Genomic DNA, 17,533 nt, shown 5'->3' with positions numbered 1-17,533 from the left:
AACGAACTTCGGGCGTGCGTGCCCTTGCTCCACGCCTCCTACAGTGCTTTGTTTCTCACCTACCTAGTGTTTTCTCAGTAAGGGTAGTTCTACTGATCAAAGTGGGGCACAGTTAGTTGCCAACAGTGAGTCAACAGAGTGGTATCCGAAACATTGCAGTCATTCTCGTGTTGTCTCCAGTGTGCCTATCCAGCCCCTGCTGGGAAAGCCTGCCTGTGGTGGTATTCATTCAGGCCGCTCCCCAGAAACCTTTCAGCATCCCAGTGCCTGCAGTAGAACACAGGAGGAACTTCATAATACCCAGCGTCTCCATGCCCGGTCTGCATGAAGCTTTATGCTGTTACTGTCTGCTTTTGTCAATTCATCTGATTACTATATTCAGCCTCTCAAAATTTTGACTTATTTCTCTCTTCCCTCCCTACTTTCTTGGCACAACACTGTGAGCAACTCATCTTTCAACCCAGAGAAATTACCCTCGGCCAATGATTTCTTGACGGCTGTGCTTGTCGCATGTACTGTGTCTTCATTGACTGTCTCTTTTGCCTCCTGTGTTGCTATCAATTTGGCTTGACTCAATCACACAACCAGTGTGGCTAGCCAACAATTTAAATAACGGTCAAGGGGAGCTTTACTTTTTTGGTTAGGTTTTGTTTTATTTAGGTCATTCTGCACTCAACAGTGCTCAAATGTGGGGAAAGTGATAATGCGTTCAAAAGGTTTTTTTATTTGCTTTTCCCATTCTTGCCATGCCTAGCCTTTCTGAGGGAGCAGTAGGAAATATGACCATAATAGGATTTTATATATATACTTTAAATTAATATATTATATAATACATGTATATATACATTTATATATGTGTGCACCATCTATCTGCTTCATATAGGTATATGTTGCTGCTATCTTTTTATTTTTAGGAAATTTGGGGAAGAAGCAATAGAATTCTTGGCTGGAGCGGGGGAATGTTATGGTTTCATGTTGTTCATATTTTTGCATTTTTGTGACTCAGATAAAAGCTCAGCGTGTTGCAATCTGACTTGAACAAAATCGGGAGAAGCTCTGTCAAGCATTCTGTGAAAAGCAGATTTGTAAGCATGAGTGCCAATGATTAGATACTTTTCAACACTTTGTTTTCTTTCAGAGATTAAACCAAAGCTTCCAGAAAAGTATTCTGCTCATGGACCTCAGATTGTCAGTATTCACCGAGTCTATATTCAAACAAGACAAGAGAAGCGCATTAATTTTACCATAGGAAGCCGAGCCTACTTACTTCCAAAAACATCTGTTGTAATTAAGTGCCCTGTACGAAGGTTCCAGAAATCACTTATCCGGTGGGAGAAGGATGGACAACACTTACAAAATTCGAAAAGACTGGGCATTACGAAGTCAGGCTCGCTGAAAATACATAGTCTTGAAGCTACTGATATTGGTGTGTACCGGTGTATTGCAGGCTCCGTGCATGAAACATTTGTACTCAAACTCATAGGTACTGACAACAGATTGATAGAGCCACCAAATCTTAGAAAACATGCCAGTGAGACCAGTAACACAGATCACAATGAGGCCAACAGCTTCGGGGCCAAATGGCATAAAATGAGCAAAATGTGGCAAATGTGGAGTAAGAAGAACGAACTCTATCTGGGTGACAGGCAAGTAAACGATCAGCCATTTCTGCGAAATCTTGAAACCTTTGGGAGTAACTCAGCAGAAGACTTCAGCTCTCGTGAATTCAGGAATAAGCGACTGGAGGCAGCAGTTCTCCAAGGCGCCTACAGCATGGACACTGCGCAGTTTGAAGAACTGATGAGGAACATGAGTCAGCTCATTGAAACTGGAGAAGTCAACGACGACCTGGCGTCCCAGGTCATTTATCAATTAGTTGCTGAGTTATCTAGGCCTCCGCAACCAACTACTGAAAAATGGAAGGGGGCCCAGGATGAGAAACTTGCCTCAAAACTCACAGGCAAATCACCAAATGAATCTGAACGTTTCAGCACAAAAACTGTTGATAAGTTAATGTTTGACCAGAAGGTTCCAGTTATTATGAGGCAAAAGGAAATTCCTCGAGTTTCCTTCAACAAAACAGTAACTGTACGAATTGGAAATACAGTTTTTCTGACCAAGAATACTCATGCTGTCAGTCTCCTGTGTGAAACAGCTGGTATTAGTGAAGTGAAATACACTTGGACAAAAGATGGCGAGACATTAAAAGCCTCTGAGAAGTAAGTAAATATCTTCTCTTTTATTTTTGAATGACTTATTGTGTTGCTATCAACTGTAAAAATCCACCCTGCTGTGCAGTATTAAAACATACTGTTGTAAAAATGAGATAAGTGTGAACGCTGTGCATTCCATCCTTTTATTTAATTTATTTTTACTTTCAAGTGTCTGTCACGTTGCTTGGCTTTACTAACATCCAAGTGTATGTCCGGTTCCAGGATATTACGTTGGAGGATTGACTTTTTTTTACTAGGTGAAGTGTTTTGGATGTCCTAAGTCTATTTTGTGGTCAGCCTTAATCATTTCAGTCCATCAGAAAATGAACAGATTTATACTCAAATTAAGAAGCCTCTTGGATTCGTTCAGATAGCAAATACAGTGGGAACACGTTAAAAACTTCTGCCATGGTATCGATGAAAATAAGTCTTAGTTCTTACTTGCTTTAAGGAGGGAAAAAATCACTGGTACCCTCACTGTCCTTCAACACAGTAAATCTTTAGGTATAACCGTAGCTGCCTAACTTCAGTTTAAAAAAGAAAGAATGAGCTTTTATGGTTGTTTTTCAATACTTTAGAATGTACAGATATTTCTGTTGAGGACAGTGGAATACAAAATAATAAAGGACCTCTGTTGCCATCACATTTGAGAACTATACCTGAAGAACAAGTACAGCAAGTATGTGTTATATTCAGATATTTGCTCAAGACTGAGCAAATACTTTTACTCCGTTGCTGATAAATTAGAAGCTCACCTGATAATATTAACATTAACTCCGTGTGTGAGCCTCTTGGAATTATAGCTAGTTCTTGAGTAATGAAAAAAACGATTCTGAAATGATAAAGGCGCTTTTGGATATTTCTCAACATACTTAACTGATTAACCACACTGCCAAGAAAAATATACTTCTGCGGGGCTATCAATTAAAGCAAAGACACCAAAACTAAGCCATTTTTAAAAGTGCAAATGTTTTTGGAACCGTGTAGCTCCCACTAGTTATGTTTATTTTGTGAAATACGCATAACTTCCCATTAATTTGTTGCAAGTGATACTTTCGTTTTGTGGACATGATGGCGTTTTATTTATTCATGAGTATCTTTTTGATTCCTAATGTCTGCTTTCATAAATTGCCTTCATTTTAGCCCAGACTGATATTCTTGCACTTAGGGGATACCTTGGCGAAGTGGGTTTCTTTCCTATTTTTTTACAGCAAGGATTCTTATACACAAATCCATATGTATATATGTGTGTGGCATTAACAGCATTACATCTGAAAAAGAATGTGAGGAGGTAAATGGGCTGTTTATCTGTTGGGTTTGTAAGAGAAGGCCGTACTTGAGCCATGCATGAGGTGGTTTGTTTTGTTGAGACACAAGTATTTTTAATATGTTTTTGTGTATTTCTTACTTTTGTAAGTGTGTTCGGTGTGGGAGAATGCCAGAGCTACGGGGTGTTTGGATGTGATGAGCGTATGGCCTAATTCGTGTAATTTGCTGCTGAGAAAGGTAACGAGGGGGGAAAGTCCAGGCTGCTGCTTTCAGGCTCTTCCCCAGCCTGTGGTGCACTCTCTCATACCTTGTCCTTCAGATGGCAGGCAGGGTATTCAAGACACTAGTGGGTTTTTAGTGGAAGACTTTCGCTTTAATGATTATAATATTTAAAAAACAAAAACCAAAAAAACCCACAAAACAACATAACAAACCTACAGTAATTTGGAAGTCAGATTAGGCCATACATTTGTGAATTTCCCAGCCCTGCTGAAAACCAAGCGTGCTCTGGAGAGATGGATTTCTTGCCAAGCCTAATACTTTTAATTGTGGTAGTCTGATTTATTCATGCTGTTGTTCCTGAGGGATTCTGGTTTGTAGTAGCAAACTTGCTGTCCTTCAAAAAGCTGCAACTAGGACACAGCTTTGTAGAAGAGGGATATCTGAAGAGTCTTCCATGCGTGTGTCCCTTAAGGCTCCCCTGTTGTCACCAAAGAAGGAGGCAGAACTGTTCCTGCATGCGCCGGTCTAGAACGGTGAACTCCTAAAAAGGAGTTTTGCTCCTGTATCTGTAACTCTTGCAAGAAGATTCAGCTGGGTTTGTCCCAGGGTGGTAACCCTTGGCTTTCCTTGAATATTCTGCAGGGTGATCCTAGACACCATTGGAAAAGTGCAGATTCAGAACCCTACTCAAAATGAACTTGGTACATATGGATGCCTGGTTGTTAATGACTTTGGGTTTGATATGGAAACATCACTGCTATTGCGTGCAGGTAAGACTGTAGCACCCACAGAATTGGACCTGTATTTTATTGTGTTTTTTTTTTAATATATAAGCACCCATCCCCACTCCAATGTGAAATAGCTTCTTTTGTTGGCAATCCATGAAACTCTCTCTGATTTAATAAGGTAGCAATAAGATGGCCTTGTCGCTCTAAAACCACAGCAGGTGTGAACGGAGTCTGCTTGTATCTATCCTACCTGTATTTTCTGGCTGCTGCTTTGCAAACTGAATTCTGTTCCAAACGTGATTAATTTAAATACAGGATCTATGTTTAAAAGACAAATAAAGCTTTTAAAACTGATTATCCCTTTAATTTCAAAGAGATTCCTGTCATCTTGTCCTCTGTATTAAATGTTACAAATCTGGAAGCCAGCAGTCTCTCGGCAGTTGTTGGAGGTACAATCGTGGCGAGAACTGGAACAAATATTACGGTTGAATGTCCAGTGAAAGGTAAGCAAGAACTGCATAAGAGTTCCTTGTAATGTTGGAATCGGAAGTTTACCTCATTTCTTGAAAGAAATTACCAGTGAAGGCAGAAAATCACTGATCACCATTTTTTATTAGGAGTGTCACCTGCACCAGTCCTATTTCTTTTGTCTTTAATTTACACACACAGGTATATGTTCAAACAGACTCTCCTTTAAAAGGCCTTTTCTTTCCATGAAGGGGTCTGAGGCTCTGCTACAGAGCTTAAAGCCCACCAGTGAATGGCTATCTTGCTGCAATAGCAAGCACGGCCAGCTGACTTGCTCATCAGAAAACTTCCCTTATCCCTGTTTGAGATGCACATATGTCTAGACTATTGTTAAAACCCAAAATGAAATCTCCAGCCACAGCTTAATAGAACTTTAAACCTGACAGCAAAGTAAACTTACCTTTCAGAGCCATCAGTCCGCAGCTGCAGTAAGGAAACAAAGAAATGTGCTGAGCCGTGAGAGCATGTAGATACTTTCAAGCTCAACATCTGTAGAGCAGCATTAATGTTAATCAGAAGCGATGTGCATTAATGATGCAGTTCACTGCGTCCTTTTATTTTCTAGTCCTTTGCTGGAAAGGTAGATATTTTCTTTTTAATCTCATCATTACTATCTGTTCAAGTTTGAATTGTAGGGTTTAACTCAGAGTGGCAATATTCTGTCAAATATTTAATAAGCTGAGGTGAGCCTTTTGTGCCGTGTTGAAGATGGTGTATGAAAGCGCTCATAACAATGAGCATTGCAAAGAGGGACTGCAGAGAAGGCAGCGTGCCGTTCACATTTGTAGCGCTGGGGGAGTCCATAGCAGAACGCGTGCTGCTGCTGAACCAGAGTCGTGATAGAAATACATATATATATATGCAAATAGTCCTGCATACAATAGTGGCGCCAGGCTGATATATATTAGGACATGTGGCTCTGCTATTCACTGTTGTACCAAGGCTAATTCTTTGATGAAGTAATATTTTCCAACTATAGTTTGGCAACTCCATGTATAACTGACCTACATCTCCAATCCAGCAGAGAGTTAATGTCACGCTGTTAATATTAATATTGTTAGGATGGGTAAGCAGTTAGCAATTTAAATATAAATTAATATTTTCACATGGGACTGTAGATTTCCAAATGCTTTAGAAATGTGTATATTCATGAGCCAAACTTTAGTTATGCTAAGACACCAGTGTTGACTTAAAAAGTGATTTATCTAATTGCTTTATTTCCTGTCATTGCCAAGGAAGTAAGTATTACTGTTTGTGAATAAAATAGAGCTTGAATGTCTTAAAATGTCACTAAGCCTAAAAGCAGAAAAAACTTACGCAATGATGGAAGCAGTTTTTCTGATCTCCTTTCCTTAATGAAAAGTAATAAACCACTAACTTTAGAAGATTGAACTTAATAGCCTTAATGCTAATATGTTTGTCTAATAGGTGGGACGCAAAAATATGTCCATTTGCAGTGTAGTAGGATGAGAACTTTGTTGTGACTGCTGATAAAACAACATGTGAATTATCAGACAACCAAGAGTTTGAATTGGAAAAAAATCCTAATATTTCTATACACTCTGAAAGTGCTGTTCCTACCAACAGGCAACGTGAGTCTGCAAGTGTCCTTTTCTCTTCACCAGACATGTTGATTTACGGTCATAAACTCTTGCCTTCTTGGAGTGACAGCCCACTGCAAATCCTTACAATTAAGATCTAGAGTAAAAATGCCATTGGACAGTAATTGAATGTGACTGTCTATCAGCTGAGGATCTCTTAGAACAAACTACAAAAATAATTATAAAAGAGCCCTTCTTTTAGTCTTAGGGAGACCTTGGCGAGATCTGGAGCACCTTTTCCTCACTGCCCTTCCTCCTGAATGCTCAGAAAGAAGGATATATTTCCTTTGTGGGTGACAACTTCTCTGCCTGTCCTGAGTGAAGTATTACTAGATAAGACTTTGTGTGTTCTTCGTGTTCTGCTACATACTTATTCAGGATCCTTCTAGACAGACATTACTCATGCAGATTTCTCAGTGGCGTCGAGCAGATACATCTGATCTATTGGACTCTTGCTAGCCCACAAAATAGTTCTCCATAAGAAGAAACATCTAGTGAATAAGGTGCCTGTGAAGAAAATTAGTGCCATGCCACTAGCAGAATTCTTAAATTACTTTTAAATTTCTTGGCTGCAATGACTTCTGAGGTTTTTTTCTGTAAGCTGGATAACCTATAATACTTCCGTATAGTTGTTCAAACCCTAGTTTTCTCTGTGGATAAGTTTACATACTGAGTTCTACATTTTGTGTCTAGAAGTGTAAGGTCTATTCATGAATTTTTCTTTCTGAAACACAGTAAAAATTCTGCACGTATGCAAAATGGTAAATTAATGGTTCATTTCGGCGAGAATATCGTGCCATAGAGCAGAACTTCAGCTGGAAGTAGGAGCAGCCTGCCCAACAATCTGAAAAAGACCGTTGTGAAAGGTAGAGAGGAGGTGGTGATGTAAGGGAAGCTATGTTTCCCAACTTCCGCTACTGGCTGGCTAATGGCTCTGCAACGCATCCTTTAATTATTCAAGGCCTGAAGTATATTCCACTTGAGGGGCTCTGGGTTCACCAGGGCATGTTACACAGGACAGCTCTTGTTTGGTGGTTTTAGCGGGAAGGACGTGAAGTTCAATACTACGTGCAGTCTTAGACAGCTGACTACAGGTTTTTTTCTTTGTTTTGTTGTTGCTGATTTGGTTCTTTTTGTCCTCCTGAAAGTCTGTCTTGCACACTCCAAACATCACATTCGGATTGAAAAAAAGCTCTGAAGTGCTAAAGAGTAACGGATCCCGATAAATAGAAGAACATCAAAGAATAGATTAAGAAAAGTTATCTAAACTTCTGAAGCTAATAGCATCGATTTCTTTTCTCTATTTAATTTATAACAAAACGATTTTTCCACTAATTAGAATGAACTCATTTTTATAGCTCCCACACGAGCATATTCTAGAAGATATTCATAACGTTCTGGATAGGTTCATATTCCATTCTTACAGCCAAGCGCTTTTCAATCAACACACATGGTATAAATATCAATACTGATTGCTCCAAATTGCTCTTGGATAACATTTATTGTATTTGCAGAAAAGATCGTCTTGTGATTATTACTAAAATAAACTAAAACTGTCAGACTCCATTTATTGTGAAACCCTGAAAGTTCTAAGTTGAAGTAAAATAAGGGGGGAAAAAAATGAAAATATGCCTAAAATGTGCATTGTCTGCCACCTTCTGGTGAGAGAGCAGAAGGGAAATGTATAAACAACCAATTTTTAGTATATTGTGTTGCATCTCTGAAATATCTTGGCACAAAGGCTTTTAAAAGTAGAAACTCCGTCCTCATCCAAACTCTGCATTCCTATGAATATATTTGGGCTCTCTAAGAATAACATATGGACAAAAAAGTTGTGACAAATACACAAAAGCTGTTGAATCAGGGTCATCTTTTTGCACATACGTTTCACAAAGATGGACCAGCTACTTGCTGTCAGTATTGGAACTTGAAACAGGTCCAGATAAATCAAGAATTTGATTTTCCATCTGTTCCTTCATTTCCCCTCACTGTTCCAAATGTAACTTTGTTCTTTGTCTTCTGTGCTTAACCCCTCAGAAGACATCTCAGTGAAGAAAAATAGCAGTTTAATACACAGGATTCTGGCTCTTCGTTTCTTTACGGTTTTTTGTGTGTGTTCTTCTCAAAGATATTAATATTGGGTTTCAAAGGTTTTGAAGGGGTAAGTGCAGATTTATTTTATGAGGAAGGAATGACACTATTTATAATTCCCGTAATAAAAGGAAAATCTTTTATGCTTCTTTTTACTATAAGTGCATCTACACTAGAGTTTTTGTTTGCTCAGACGTAAGTGGGAAGAGCTGAAAGATGTACTTCAAAAGCCCAATTGTGCTTTGCTTTGTATCTTGCAACAGTCTGGGAACCTGAAAACTGAATCCCTTTGGATGTAACTAAACTGAAAGGTGTGCCTCTGGACTGTAACTATTATTTTCCAAATACTGCTGGGCAGTAGGTCCAAGGTTCCAGGCAAGATTCTCCAAGTAGTCCAAAGCAACACTCATCCAAACACATATCAGACGTGTTTTGGGACCTCAGTACCAACAATGTCTCTTTAAAAGCACATTCCCGATGCCCTCCACCAGTTGCTAACATAGGCATAGCCTACAGAATTCCTGGGAGGAAAAAGAAATAATCGGAATGGCCTACAGGATTGCTTTTTTTTGCTGTGTGTTTCTCCCTTTCTCTCTCAGCTTTCCTTATTGGAGCACGGGTTTCCTTCAAATTCCTAGTTCAGGAAGGGTTAAGATGGATTGTGTTAGAGGAGGGTAAAATTTCATAAATTTATGAGAGTTCTTGGAATGCTCAACAAACATGTGGGTATTCCCTTGATACTTCCTACTTCAATTTGCAAAAAGCTGTCAAGTTTCCTAGGCAAAATTTAATAAATCCTCATAGTGTAAAAGAAGAGGTTAGCTCATTGGTTAGTACCTGATTAAATGTTTGGAAGGAACAAGCGGTCAAATTTTACAGTGGAGAGAAGTTACCAGCAGGATGCCTCGAGATTCTGTTCTGGGATTTGTGATGTTCAACATATTCATAAAAGTTCTGAAAAAGAATGTGAACAGTTAGTTCACTAAAGCTGTTAAAAATCAACATTTATAAAGGCTAATCAGTTCTAACACCCTCTGCAAAGAGTTGCAGCAGGATCACACAAATTATGTTCAATAGCTAACTGAGGGCAAAGATGTTCAGAATTGATATTTGTGGAATAAACGTACATATAGAACAAATAACCTTAAATACAGACACGTGTGCATGGCTGTACCTGAATGACTGTCTCTAGGAGAAAGATTTGTGTAGTCACGCTGGTTAGTTCTGTGGGAAAACCAGTGCATTCCCTGGGGGGTGTCCATACAGGCAAATCAAAACTAACAGCAGAGGAATGGAAACAGAATAGAAAATAAGCTATTGCTTAAAGCTGTGGGGAATCCTGTTTGCAAGTTGCTAATCTCATCTCAAAAAGGATGTAGTAGTGCTAGAAAAGGTAGAGAGAAGAGCAATATCAGACGAAACAAGTACAGTGGCCTAAGTGCTAGTTCTGATTCTGGAAGCTAGGAAGATATATCGAGGAAGGGTCACTCAATAAGTGCCATGATTTTAGTACTCTTTGCCTATATATCCCCAGGTGCCCGTCATTGGACACAAAGTCCTGAGTTTAGTGGGCTTCAGGTTGACTAAGAATGGCAATTCCTGTGTAGTTCTTTAATTTCTGATAAAATTATATTTTCCAAGTCCCTGACTACGTATCTACTTTATGACCATAAATGTCTGGATCCTTGGTGGTACAGCATGGCTATTGAGCAAAGTGAAAGTATAATTACCGCCCAGTTGGGCAAACCAGTCTCTGATGACAGTGCTGAGTTGCCCTAATGCACACCAACCAAGTCTTTGTTGGGGGTCGACTACAGGATTCAGTCTAGCAGTCGTTTCTGAGTTCCTACTTAACTCAGATCCTCTTATTTAGTTACCTAAATATAGTTGCCTTATTTTAAATGCCTGATTTTGAAAAATATTAGCCTTAAACTTCTGCAGCTGGAAAAAAGATCAAGTTCTCTTTGAGCTGACAGCCAGAGAACTAAACAAGACCCGACAGAACTGTAGTAAGGGTGGGATGGGAAGGGGTCTTGCTTTGGGAACCCCTCTAAGGAGGTCACCAGATGTCAGTAAGTATATCTAAATCCCGCCAGATGTTGCTACCACCTAGGAAGAGGGGCTGTTGCATGGCTGGTAGCAAGAGGCAGAGGTAATAACTTTGAAAGATTGCAAGAGAATGGGGCAGTATCAGAGGGCAGGCTGGAGGATCATACCAAGTGCCAAAACGTCTCACGCCGGCTCTGTCCAAGACTATTATTCCCGGTGAAGTTGGCAAGATTCATACAGGTAATTTCAGTAGCAGCATGGTTTAGGCTTTTTAGGGTTTGCTAGAAGTTGATTGCTCAAGCATAGTTCAGATGAATATAAAGGCTGTTTGTGACTTCTGCTGGGGAAAATATGAAGATGTATCAATCAAAGAAATTACATTGAAAGTTACACTAAATCCACTGTAGGTGTTAGTGAGTGGAGAATAAATAATAATCAGATGACATTCATTGTGTATATTACTGACCCAGAATCGTTTCCTCTAAAAGATGACATGTGAATTTAGCCTCTAAACTTAGGTAAACTTTTAGCAAAGTGCAGCAAAACGTGATTTGCGCCAGCACGGTTCTGCCTTGCTCTTGAATGGGAAATACAGAATACTTTATGAGATTCTACATAGCTGGGGGAAAAATTTCTGAAGACATATCCAATGTTTTAGAGCAACGAGTTAGTAGGCCAAGATTTTTATGGTGTGTAATATTTCATAGGGCTTTCAAGGTTGGAGGAAATTTGTTTTTGAACACTGAATATTTTAAGGGCACCCTATAGTGTGGATTCCTTTTCCTTTTTTTTTTTTTCCCCCTCCCTTTTTTTTAAACACGTGTTTCACAGTCCCATCCGGAGCTGGAGTTTTTTTCCATAACATTTCCTGTCCCAGGGCCAATCATGGTGGAAAATGACTTTTTTTTTTTTCATGGAACATTGAGTATTTTAGAGTTGCTCCAGTGCTAGTGGAAAATAACCTGTGTTCGAGGTCAGAAAAAAAGATTAAACTAATTTTAAAGTTTTATAGCCACTTAGGTCTATAGTAGAAATTTTTAACATCAGAGGATTTAGATCCAAGAGTAAGATTCTGTTTTTTAAGGTTTTCCTAAGACTAAGAAGACCTGAGTTCAGGAATATGTCGTTGTTCATATAGGACGATTACAGCCATCCTTAATTTTAAGCATGTGTTTAATTGCATTCCCTAATGGGGATGGATTTAATCCTATGCTTAAGTGCTTTCCTGACTTGGAGCCATGGGATTTGATTGATTGATTCTGCTACTAGCTGATGTCAGTGATGGATCTCCCATTTGAATCACTGGGATCTAAATTGCACTCGGGGATTCTGAACCTTTGGCACTTTGGGTGAGTCGATACCTTTGGGCTCATCCTCAGCTGCATCTGTGTGGAGGTGGGGTATAAAGGAAAGAAAGGTGGCTACAGGCCATCTCTTACCTCTTCCCCTTTTTGTACTGGCTGGGGATCAAACCAGGAATTCTTCAGCTTGAAAGTAATATTTTCTTGGATATAAATAGGGAATGACTTCCTTCCAGGATTACAAACTGGAAGATTTACTTTTTTTCCTGAAGAGAAGGTCTAGGAAATTATTCCCAGAATGATTTTGTGTCTTAGGTACGGATAATAGATGGATACAGAAAGGCAGCCGTTCCGTAGAAGAAGCTTATGTAGATGGGTTAAATTTCGACAGTTAGGTGAAAGGAAAGGCACATTTTAAAACTGTCCAGGAAAGGATAAACAACAACGGTAGAAATTTCTTTAAGTCCAAACAGAGGGCAGAAAATTATAGCAGTGAGGAGGTAATATTTTAAAAATTCAATGTAATTTGCTTTTAAGCATCTCTGTTAATAGTCTTCTCCCTACAATTCTGTAATGGAAGAGGCTCTTGAAGACCGTGTGAATGTTATTTTTATCCATGTAAAGTCCCTATGTAAATCAACCTTTATGTAAAGGAGAACCAAGCATCTGCAGTCAAATTCAACCTTGTGCATGGGACGAACTCCTCCATGAAGTCCTGCAGATATGTCCCAAAGCTTAAGTATAATTTCAGCTCCTTTAAGGAAAAAAAGAAAACAGCAACACGTCATGTTTGGCTAATTTTTGTTTAGTTTAGTTTCTGCTTGGATAAGAAAATATTACTTAAAACTTTTAAAGTTTTATTTACATGAATACTAAAGGGTAAAGCACAGATTTTAGGCCTTACCTATTTGCCTAGAAAAAAAAGAGCTTTTCTAGCATTTTGATGGTATGCTTGAACTCTGTCCTGCAGTTTCTGTGTAGGAAAATGGGTCCATTTCACAGTGCTACTGTAGGAGTCTTGTCACAAGAGGAATGTGGGAGTTGTATACTTTGCCTTCTTTCTCACAAGAGCCGATAGATGAGACTTAACTCGGCGTGTGGTGCTGCATACCAGCCGGGAAGGAAAATCTTATCTCAGGAGTAGTAAATACGGAATCTGATTTCTAAAGGGAAAGCATTGACCTGCATGATGGAAGCTTTTTCACCTGAATTGTATAAATGGTGGCTGCATGCTGGGGCTGGGCTAGGTTATGAGAAAAAGATTTATGCAAAGCACTGTTAAGCACAGACACTATTAAAAAGGTAAATGCACACCTAAAAATAGGGGGTTTTTTTAGTATCCTCCAACAGTAAGAGTTTCTCCCCATAGGAATTTCAGAAATGACTGCGTGCAAAAGAACTCAGCATCTCTCATGAAAGTTATGGCAGAAGAGGATTTTTCACTGGCAATATGAACATAGAGATAAACTGAAGCTGTCCTGAAGAGCTTGAAATGCACGTGCTGCTTTGCGGAAGAATGCAAAGAAGCTGGACTGTAAGGGATGTCTTTTTCTCCAGCTTTATTTCTTTAAACCATTTATAGGGTGTCTATCAGCCGATGGGATAGCACCACACAATAAACCTTTTTTTCTGGCCAGCTTCTCTACTGCGTCTCTCTGGAGGCACAACTCACAGAGCTTTTTATCACATTTGTGCTCCCCAGTTTTGGGTTTCCCTGAAAGGCTGATTTCTAGCACGCAGCTGTGTCCTGACTACAGAGCGTGCAGAGACCTACCCCCACTCCTCTCCTGCGCCCTCTCCTCCCTTCGTGCCATACTCCAGCCTGTAAAAGGTCCCTGAACTCTTCTCTGAAAGGGATCTTCCTTTTTTTCTCAGCTCAGGGCTCAAGCTGAGGATTTGCCTTAATACTCTTAACAGCAACCTAACCAAAAGCCCATGAAAAAGGATACAGAAGGAGCTTGATTGCAAATACCAGGTGTTCTTAAGGAGATGGCCCAGTGTCTCCCAAACTCACTCTCGGATAGTGAATTGGTTTCCACATAATAGAAAGGTTGGTGAAAGAAAAGGAACCATGAAATGTAAAGCTTGAAGGGTCCTCAACATGATTGTGAAGAGGCCAGCTCAGAGGGACTCGGCATACAGTTCACATAAAAATTATTAACTCTTAGATAAAAACCGTACTTCTTAGTAGTTTGGAGTAAAATACAATGCAGGAGCGTTGTGATTATACCCACTACTATTTTCAGCTCAAACAGCTCATGTTTAGGGATGCACCTTGAAGGTATCTAGACAACAAAAACTCCTTTTAAGTGACAGTGTGCAATAATCACGTGTATGAATAATAGTGTTGTTTTCTCCATTATGTATTTAACTGATCATTTTTCATGGATTTTTCCTCCCACTTTATCTGTAAGTGACAGCACCCCTAAGATTGCTTGGATGGATTCCTTGTGCATTTCAGTCGGGCTGGTGGCTGGACTGCTGTGCAGGGCTCTGCCCACGCTTCTGCACCTTAGACCTAGAATTTATCTTTGTGTATTCACATTATTCACTTGAGAAATGGTCCGATTTACTTGTGTGTGTGTGGTATTACTTGCTTGTTTCCCCCAAAGAGAAAGGCATACAGCTCTTTGGAGGAAGAAAGAGGAATTATTTGCTATAACTTAAATTGAGTTTAAGGTGTGTGTGACAGATACCAAATTTTGAACTTGAAATGAGAGGCAAAGCTATTCTGCAGATTTCTTCTGCAAGCTGAACTCCAGTCCAGGTTTTAAAAGGCTCTACATGTCTCTGAATGAGACACGGGTAGAAGAGTAGAGACATGGCAAATTTTCCGGGATAAACTCTAGGATACAAACCAAGTTTGGAAGAAAGAAATTTTTACTTAAGTTAAATCCCAGGAATGAGGTACATTTCTGAACGCTGTGGTGAGAGGAGGAGGACTGTATCGTGGGATGATATTGGGCTGACGTTTGATAGAGGCTCAGGTTAAAAGCTTAAATTTGAACCTTTCCAAACATTTTTGCGTTTTTGTGTTTTGTGGAATGTGACTTAAATTTTTTTGACTTCGGTTCCATCTCAACCATGCGGCTTCTGGCTTATTTTTGGCTCTGATTGGTCTGTGGGATTTTAGTGCCAGTGAAGGTAGCCTGGCTGCAAACCTCTAGGCCTTAGATTAAAACAGCTCAGCATCCTCACAACACCTCCTCAGCCCATCTGTATAGTAAGCATATATGTCTGAATGGCCGTGGAAAGTACACTGTAAAGGAAAAATATGTCTGAGAATGATACACTTTAGCCAGAAAGCTGGGGTAAAATGGAAAAAAAGACCCTTAAAACAAGACCTCATCCTAATTCCAAAAGGATTTTTCGAAGTGGCATAAAGCTGCTTCTGGAAACTTGAAAAACAGCCTGTTTTTTTGGACTCTTGTGCACTCTGCATATCTGTACTTTGTTTTATGCAGTTTTATTCAGTAAAACACAATCTCATGAGTTTAAAAGCACCGAACAGCTGCTAAATTATCTAGAATAAAATCTGTGATTATGCAGAAGAGTGTTTCTCTCCCCTGTCTTTCTAGACAAGATGGTGGGGGGAGCTTTTTCCTTCAGTGAAATAGCAGGTTCCAAAAAATATGTCTGGTTCCTATTACAGTGAAGGAAAAACTTGAGGTGTGCATTGGAAGTGCTAAGCCAGTGATTGAAATGTTAAAGTTGTTCCTAAAGGCTATTCCACATCATGAAGACATCATCTGTAAAGTAATACTGCACAATGATCTGTGAAGAGAGGAGACTGAATTAGCATTCGATATGGCTGAAACTTCCAAATGTCCCACAGTCGGGTCAGCTTCTATAGCAGAACCTGTTTTGGTAGTCTTCAGTGAGCACTGATCAATATATTTAAGGAAAAAAGAGTTCAGGTGAAAGACAGTTTAACTGCTCTGATTTGTTTTATGCCCTGCACCTTTGTGCACCTCTGGTGCTGGTCACTGTGCCGTGGATGTCAGGCTTCCCCAGGGATTTCTCTAGGATTTTGGAGCTTTGAAAGAGCGCTTCTGCTGCAGCAGCTCAACAGGAGCACAAGCAATGAAACCTCTGATTTGCCAACTTGCAAAATATCCTCTTAAAGGCAGATGTTTGAGGAAAATGAAAGAGTAGATGTCCTCTCACAGAGGTGGTACTGTGCCAGTGGAAAAATCAACTAATTAAAAATAAATGTCCAAAGTCATTCATTGATTAAAACTTTGAATGACAAGTTATCTGCAAATACTGGGTTTCTGAGTTCCAGTAGGAATGCTGATAGACCTTTGGCTTTATATAACACGGCAAATGAGTTTGCTTAACAACTGAGCCCCTCGTTTTGTTGTTAATAGCTCTTCCAGTTTCTTTTCCTTCCTACTGCATTGCTACAAGTTGTATATGTGACATCAGCAATTTGGAGACGTTTTCGGGAGCTTGTTTTGGCAGGAATTGGCCACGTGTATATTCTAGTCTAATTGATAAATATATCCCTTTTTTCTTCAAGAGAAATATTTTGCCTCCATTTCTTTTTATTTTTCCTTTATTTTTAACTAGAAATTGAATATTTGTGGCTTCCTTCATATGTTCTGGGATGCTGGTGGAATGAAAAGATGCCGTGCAGATCTTTGGCAGTTGGTCCTGATGGGGGTTAATGGTCTCACATCTTTCGGTAGCAAGACACATGGGCACGTTGCTTTTGTAGGACTGGTAGCGGTTTGTGAAGCTGTTCTGTGAGCTTGCCCTGCAGTGCTTAACCTTTAATCTTAGTGGGATGCTGAATTATTAATAGGGCTCATAACTGAGAAATTTTGTTGTGAGTGGAAAATGTACTTGTTTTGCTGCAATGTTGTTACTTTGACTTACGCTGTCTGTGAAATGGCAAATGAACTTGCGATTCTTGGATGGTATGGTAGCAGTCAGCAACATAAAACCTACGGTTTCTCGCTCACAATGAATGTTTTAATTATTTGCATTTTAAAGGTGTTCCCCAACCAAATGTAACATGGTTTAAGAAGACAGACATTCTACACATCAGTTCTTTCTTGGTTTTGAATGGGTCTTTATTTCTGAGGAATGTTTCCCATGAAGATGCAGGAACATACACTTGCAGAGCAACTAACACTCTTGGAAAAGCTGAAGCTGTGTCTGTTCTCCAGTTAACTGGTAAGTGCTAAATGGGAATTCCTTACTGATAACAACAGCGAGACGCTTCGATTATGAAGTTTAACCAATAAAATAGTTGGGGTGATATTTAACACTTTATTAGGAACTTGGAATTTTTGATTGCATCTGACTCCCTGGGATCTGTTCTCTATTTTGTGTTTCCTGTAATAGTGGATCTAGGTACAGATGGTTTGACTTGTGACTTCTTCAACAGTTGTTCCATCTTCTTGCTTCCAGGCAACAAATATCATCCCTTAAACTAGCAGACACATTAGAAAACCCACTGTCATATTACGTTGTTTCCAGTGCTTTTATCTAGGGAAACAGGGCAGGCTCGATTTATTCAGAAC

General features: G+C 39.5%; 1 protein-coding gene across 8 annotated transcripts in view; it reads left to right on the top strand.

Annotated features, from left to right (window-relative positions):
* ADAMTSL3 (ADAMTS like 3) overlaps positions 1-17,533 on the top strand; it is a 199,159-nt gene that overhangs the window by 168,222 nt on the left and 13,404 nt on the right. For 7 of the 8 annotated variants that reach the window (XM_074600807.1, XM_074600805.1, XM_074600804.1 and 4 more), the window contains 4 exons: positions 1,139-2,219; positions 4,347-4,474; positions 4,807-4,935; positions 17,001-17,183. In XM_074600807.1, the coding sequence (XP_074456908.1) occupies positions 1,139-2,219; positions 4,347-4,474; positions 4,807-4,935; positions 17,001-17,183 (1,521 nt within the window). The remainder of the gene's footprint in view (positions 1-1,138; positions 2,220-4,346; positions 4,475-4,806; positions 4,936-17,000; positions 17,184-17,533) is intronic. The other variant, XM_074600809.1, reaches the window with a different exon arrangement.

The sequence above is a fragment of the Larus michahellis genome, chromosome 9 (assembly GCF_964199755.1).
Source record: "Larus michahellis chromosome 9, bLarMic1.1, whole genome shotgun sequence".
Lineage (NCBI taxonomy): Eukaryota > Metazoa > Chordata > Aves > Charadriiformes > Laridae > Larus > Larus michahellis.
This window is presented reverse-complemented; position numbering and strand designations above follow the sequence as displayed.